Raw genomic sequence first — 7221 nt, forward strand, 5'->3', positions numbered from 1 at the left:
GGAAGGATACTGTAGAGAAGGCAGGCATGTGACAGGCATAGGCACCGGCCTGGTGCCTTGAGGAACCTGGTAGATTTGCAGATTCGTGGGTGGGGCCAGTGGGCAGGCCTGGAGAATCTTCAGTGGAGTCTGAGTTTGGCCTCCATGCCTACATCCCTCATTCCTCTGATACCTTTGGTTGGGAGGACCTGAGTGAGCACCTTCCTGGCCATGCTCTGACAGTCACAGCTTCACCCTGTCCCCTCTGCTCTCTTGGCAGGTGCTTTCCTCATACCGTATTTTATTTTCCTGTTCGGGAGCGGCCTGCCTGTGTTTTTCCTGGAGGTCATCATAGGCCAGTACACCTCAGAAGGGGGCATCACGTGCTGGGAGAAGATCTGCCCCTTGTTCTCTGGTGAGTGTGTAGCTGGTGTCAGCTGGGTCTGTATGCACTGAGTCCGCCGGGTTGTTAGTGACACCTCCTGTCCTCTGTGTTCATCAGATCTCCTCACGTGTATCAGTGCCAGATGCAGGGCCGCAGCATGATGTGATGTCACTGTCACCAAGAGGCAGGGAGAAGGGAGATACAGCAGGTTCCTGGCTGCTCAGAAAGTCCCCTTTGGGCCAGCTCTATGGGTGTTTGGATACGTGAGAGCTGGCAGGAATCTCCAAAAGCAGGAATCTGGAGGACAGGCTGGCTTCAGGCCTCACTTCCTCCTCTCCTTGGGGTGGTTTTAGGGAAATCATTGAACCTCAATTTCTTCATCTAGAAAACAGTGTTCTCACTCTCTAGAGTTGCTGTGAGAACAGAATGACAGTCATGTCTGAGTGTTTTGTCTGTGTGGCCAGCACTCTGTTGATGGTGGCTCCATTATGTGCTTGGTACTTAGTGTATACTTGGAGTAATCACTACTGTGACTGAGTGGGGGGAGTGGGAATATGAGCCCCTTCCTTTACTCACCTGCGTAAGTATTTACCACTTTCTGCTTCCATTAAGCCACTCAATAATTAGGCCCTCCCCTCCCCCTCCATTTCTTCCATCTACCCAGCCTCCCAACCAACCACCATATGTACACATATCAAGAGTTAGACCATATATATAATATATAAAACAAATCAATATTCAAGTATTGTAATGTAAAGTTTGTTCATTTAGCTCTGCATCCATCCATCCATGTTTCTATCCATCTATCTGTCCATTCATCCATCTCTCTGTTTCCATCCAGCCATCCACATTTTCATCTATCCATCCACCCATGCTTCCCTCCATATTTTCATTTGTCTATTCATCTCTCATCTATCCATCTCTCTATTCTTGCCCATCCTTCCGTATTTCTATCTACCCATCTATGTTTCTATTTACTCATCCGTATTTCTATCCATCTGGCCATTTATATTTCTATCTGTCCATTTTTATAGAAAAATCCATCCGTCTGTCCATCCGTGTTTCTGTCCACTCATCTGACCATCCAACTGCACAATCATTGTCTTGTCCCTACTTCTTTCATTCCTGTGATCCATCCAGCCACCATCTCTCTGACCACTCATTCACATGTCCTTTCGTCCATCTGTCCATCCATGTTTCTGTCCACTCATCTGACCGTCCAACTGCACAATCATTGTCTTGTCCCTACTTCTTTCATTCCTGTGATCCATCCAGCCACCATCTCTCTGACCACTCATTCACATGTCCTCTTGTCCGGTGACTCCTTCATCCTGTGACTGTTTTCTGCTTATTGGTGAGCAGGCCCCTGTGGCCCACAGCCTAGGCAGACCAGTGCCCCCCAGTTGAATGGGCCTTCTTTTTGACATGTGTCCGTTTTGCTTGCCTCGCCCCCAGGCATTGGCTATGCATCCATCGTCATCGTGTCCCTCCTGAATGTGTACTACATTGTCATCCTGGCCTGGGCCACGTACTACCTATTCCAGTCCTTCCAGAACGAGCTTCCCTGGGCCCACTGCAACCACAGCTGGAACACCCCGCACTGCATGGAGGACACCCTGCGTAAGAATGAGACTCTCTGGGTCGCCATTAGCACCACCAACTTCACCTCACCTGTCATCGAGTTCTGGGAGTAAGTAAGGCCGTCGGAAGGAGGAGGGGCCTGGGCAGGGCTATGGGGACGGTATCTTCATCTTGATGGTAGGAGACCCTGTCTCTGGAGGGAAGGAAGACACACAGCTGGAGATAACTCCATGCCTTTGTCTCATACAAGATGGAGTTGAATCCTGGTTTCCCACCTAATGGCTATTTGATTTTTTAGGCAAGTCACCCCACTGCCCTTTGAGTCTTAGTTTACCTGTCAAATGAGGAAAACATATAGTTCTTATTCCATGGGATTCCTGTGAGAGAATTTTCTCCAAATATAGGTGAATATGTGTTTGAAAATTACAATTTTCTTAATATATTTTGGGAAAAACACTGTTACCACAGAGAAAAATACATTTCTGTAGTTATTCAAATGCAAATGTGAGTTGATAGTAAAACTACGTATCAGTTAGTTAGCTCTGACGACGTAACAACCATTCCCAACGTGCTGGTTTTAATCAAGTACTATTTGTTGAGCTCATGACTAATTGGTGCCAGTTTGGGTTGTGCTCAGTTTGGTAGGTCTGCTCTTGGGCTCCTTCATGTGTCTGTGGGTCCCTCTTTTGTGGCTGGCCTCACAGTGGAGAGGGGGTTAGGAGTGGAGGGCGTATGTGGTCTCATCACTCAGTCTTTCCCCGTTTTGGCTTGTCATAGGCAGCTCTGGAGCAACAGACAATCAAGCCCCAGCATGTGAACAGCACATAGATAGCTCCTTGTGTTAATGGCATTTGGGGAACTCTCATCAATTCCTGGAGGCTGATTAGAAACCCTGGGGTCCATCACTTCCCTTACAAGCACGTGCTCTTAACTCAGGGTGCTCAGTCAGGGACAGCCTCTCACCTCTGGAAGCAACTGAGATGAGGCCCCACGTGCGGCGGAGAGCCAAGGCAGAGGAAGGCCTGTCCCTGACTCCCGGGAGATGAGATTCCCTCTCCTTGGTGGACAGTGGCTGCCTTTGAGGTGTTGCCCTACTTCAAGGAAGCCAAACTAGGGACCATCAGGAGGGAGCTGCGCTGTGGTTCCGACGAGGATGGGCCAGCTGTTCTTACTTGTTGGAGGTGGTCTTTCTTGGGTGGCCGGTGCCATGCCTGAGCCTTTTGTACTCTATCCACAGGCAGGGCCCTGGACTTTGGGGACTTTGGGTCTCCTAATGTGTATATTTTCCACTAGCAAAACAAAGGGGGCTGTTAAATGCACGTTCCCCACCCTTCAGAGAGCTGAGATTTTTAAACAAAGGAATGTTGGCATTTCACTCATTTCCCTTGAAGTGGGGGGGGGGGGGAGGGCCCAAGGCCACCAGCCCTGGCCTTTCTGTACTGTTTTTGGCATGGCTTGGGTACCAGGGCCACCCCCCCATGGACTTCTGGCACCTGGCCAGCCTCTAAGCTATCTGCCGAACCTCATTACCTTCTAAGTTTGAACTTTCATTCTGCCCTTCTGTCTCGGGCCTCAGTGTCCATACGGGATGATCCCAGTACTGTCCTAGGGGCTACACCGCAGCCCCAGCTGGATGAGCTCCTGCATGGCCACCCTAAAAAGCTGTCCCTTCATGCTGCGTCATCATTGTGGTTAAGCATCCTTTCTGGGGGGGGGGGCATTTAGAATCTCTATGTGGTCCCCTCAAATGTCCACAGGCTCTGGTGGCAAGGGAGTCACGCTCTTTTTGCCTTTGCCTGGCACCTGTCATTGTGACAAGAAGCTCTTGGAAGACGTCTGCTCAGTGCCCTTGCCTTCTCCTTAGACATGTCCAGCCCGAGTCTATTCCAGCACCTTGTGTTCTAGAAGCCTTGCGCAAAGCTCTTGGCCTTTGTTTCTCATCAGGAAGGCCCAGAGTCAGACTTTAGGGAAGATGCCTGGTTCCCCAGGCTTTTTTGCAGGCTCTTCCATGGTGTCTGTGGATATGCCGTGCCCAAGGAGCGCTGGCTTCTGCCCACACTGGCTTGCACAGGCTCTTGACCTGACTTTGAATTCTACAAGAACCTCTGGGAATACCTTGGCATTCACAGAACCTGAGCCTGGGGTCCACTGAGCAGAGCTGCAAAGCTGGCTGAGCGGAGGCCCCAGGGCAGCCTCCTGCTGAGCCTGTGTCCAGAGGTGCGGTGGGCAGGGGCATCAGCAAGTCTGGAGGGCTTCCTGCTTCTAAGAACCTCCCCTTGTCTGGGGCTTGAAACCGGGGTATGGAAGGTGAAAGGGTGGGCGCAGTGAGCTGTGCCGAGGCAAAGCCTTCTCCTCCTCCATTTAATTTACTTTAGGAGGGTTGAGGTATGCACATCATGATGTGAGTGGAGGTCAAAGGACAGCTATGTCCAGTCAGTTCTTCGGTTTTTTGTTTGTTTGTTTGGTTTTTTTTTTTTTTTTTTTTGGTTTTTCGAGACAGGGTTTCTCTGTGTACCTTTGTGCCTTTCCTGGAACTCGCTTTGTAGCCCAGGCTAGCCTCAAACTCACACAGATCCGCCTGCCTCTGCCTCCCGAGTGCTGGGATTAAAGGTGTGCGCCACCACCATTGCCCGGCTTTTCCCTTATGTTTTCACATGAGTTCCAGGGACTGAATTCAGGTCGTCAGATTCAGTGGCAAGTACTTTTTAATCCAGTCAGCCCTCTTGCTGGCCTCTGAGGTTTCTTAAGTAGGGAAAAGAGTAAGCCACTGTGGGAAACTCTTCCATCCTTTTCCTGTGCTGTTCACTGGCCCTGCATCAGGCATTCAGAATCTAGCGACTCTCCCTATGCACACCACAGCCCTTGAGCGACTCCTATATGCAGGTAAAGGACACTCGTTGGCTTCTTACTCTCTCCCTGCCTTTTCCTTGAAGCTCTGGTCCATCCCTGGCTCCGAGCTTTCCTCTGCTTTTCTCACACTGAGATCTTACCCTGTCAGAAAGGAGTGGGTGGGTACGGCAGTGCTCACTGAGCTCTGGCCCAGGCAGTTTTCCCTTGTTTCTTTACCTGAACCAGATCTGGAGGTCTTGGAGCCAAAGGTAACAGGCACAGTGGGAGCAGAGCTTCCCCCCCAGTTTCTAATCACTGGAGGACTCTGTCAGCCACCCCGTGGCCCCTCCCTTCTGCTGGTTACCATGGAGGCAGGAGGACCTCAGAGGGGAACTCCCCTTCCCGGTGTGGTCTAAGTGTAGCGTGTGTCCCAGGCCTCTGAGGTCAGGGCAGTTGGAACTCAAGCTTGAGTCTCCCGTCCATGCTCTGTGAGCCAGAGTTAACCTGGCCCCAGCATTCACATCTGCTCGCTAACATTAAGGAACCTGGACAAGCTATTTGTGCTTAGGGTTCTGGAGACCCAGCATGGACACAGGTCCATCCTTAGTGAACATTTTGTCTGTGTTCCACCCCATCTCCCACCCCCGGGATACAGGGCAGGCCTTGGAGCCAAGTCCATGACCACAGGTCACATGGTGCACTGCTTGTGTGCGTGCACATCTCTGTCTCCAGTCTCTGGTCAGGGATGGACTCCTCTGTCAGCGTGACCCTGCCACACTTACCCTGTCTGCAAAGTCAGGCAACCTTCTCAGCCTCAGCAGCTCCGATTCCTGTGAGAAGCCACTCGGCCCCGGAGACGGACATTTTAACATTGGCGTTAGGGTATGTTTGGTGGCTGCGTGATGGGGCCCCTGAGCTTCTGCCGCAGCCTCATCCCACTGGGTCCTCACCCTCTGAAGTCACCTCTGTCCCCAAACCTCCTGCTTCCTCCACAGGCCTTGGAGGACAGGCGGGGCCAGGTCTGGCCGAACGCCCTTCAGCAGGCTGGAGCCAGACCTTCCTCCGAGGCTCCTGCAGAGAGCCCCCTGGGAGCCCAGCATGGATCATTAGATTCTATTAGAATCAAAGAAATGAGTCATATTTGCAAACAAGCCGTGCTCAGCCAATCTTTCTCCGTAGCTGTCGGAAGGAGGAGGTGGTACGGGAAGGGCTGTGTGGGGGCCCCATGCTCCGGCGGGCGGCCCTTTTATAATTGTTGCCTCTGCCAGTCTCCAGGGGACTGCTGCGGCCAATAAACGGCTGGCCTGCAGTCAAAAGGAAACGATTTGGCCCACTCTGAGGATGAATTTACATCTCCAAGTGCTGACTGGACGGCAGCAGGGCAGCCGGCTGCTGCAAACACACGTCCAGGCCGGCCCCCTCTTTTAGTTCCCATCCTGGCAAGATGTGTCCCTTTTCTTGGAAAAGATCTGCAGCTTACCTTCATGTGCTGGGTGCTGTGGTTCAGACAGATACAAGCCCTGCGTGCACAGAGCTGACTTGCTAGTAGACACATCAACCAGGCAGAACGTGAATGGGAAAGGGCCGACTCGCAGAACCGGTGCTGGGGAAAGAGGAGCGGGCGGCGGGGGTGGGGGTGGGGTGGGCGAGGGTGCCGTCAGGGGGCCCGTGAGGGATGGAGGTAGAGTGGACAGCTGTGCACCCATGATGTCTGGCTTCCCGTCGGTTTGCTGCCCTGGTCTTCTTGTTCGGTACTCCCCCACACAGTTCTTTAAAGCATCAACATTTGAGTGGAAGGTGAGAGGGACAGGTTAGGAGGAGGGGAGGTGGGAGCCATGGCAGAATGGGGAGCCAAGGATGTGAGCTGGCATCGCAGATGCTGCAGAGGTCCCTCTGACAAGTGCGGTGGAGAACATTGTAGGTTGGGAAGAAGTTACTGTAGTGGCTTTAGGGTGCAGTAGGGCCTGAGCAGGGCATCATGGTGGGGGAATGTAGGTGTCATGGGGTCGCCCATAAGTGACGCTGGAGTGACGTCGTTGTGTGGCAGCGGTATCTCATGAATGCACCTGGCAGTTTATTGAGCGCTGCACTCACAGCAGTGAGAAGGCCCCCCTGGGAGATCCATGAGTCCCCCTTGGGGGGAGAGTCCCCCTTGGAGAGAGCAGGCGCACAGAGGACACGCAGAGGGTCCCTGCTGGGATGCAGATGACTGGCTACTCTCCAGCTCAGGCCTGCCTGGGGCTGTCAGAGTCTGATTGGCAGACCTCCTTCCTTCCATGCCTAGGACATTTTGTGGCCCTGGCAAGCTATCTGAAGTCTGATGACAGAGCTGTCTAATTTCAATACTGTGTAATTTCAGGTAGAGGCAAGATAATCAACCATTTAAGGCTATGTGAAACCCTGTCTCAAAAAAAGAAAAAAAAAGTCTAGCGGAGGGTAGGGGTGGT

At 52.3% G+C, this 7221-nt stretch overlaps 1 protein-coding gene across 5 annotated transcripts in view; it reads left to right on the forward strand.

Moving 5' to 3' along the window:
• Positions 1-7221, forward strand: part of Slc6a6 (solute carrier family 6 member 6) — a 71753-nt gene that overhangs the window by 39759 nt on the left and 24773 nt on the right. For all 5 annotated transcript variants that reach the window (XM_028854848.2, XM_028854853.2, XM_037203917.1 and 2 more), the window contains 2 exons: positions 260-394; positions 1820-2054. In XM_028854848.2, the coding sequence (XP_028710681.1) occupies positions 260-394; positions 1820-2054 (370 nt within the window). The remainder of the gene's footprint in view (positions 1-259; positions 395-1819; positions 2055-7221) is intronic.

Source organism: Peromyscus leucopus, chromosome 3 (genome assembly GCF_004664715.2).
Source record: "Peromyscus leucopus breed LL Stock chromosome 3, UCI_PerLeu_2.1, whole genome shotgun sequence".
In the NCBI taxonomy this organism is placed as follows: Eukaryota; Metazoa; Chordata; class Mammalia; order Rodentia; family Cricetidae; genus Peromyscus; species Peromyscus leucopus.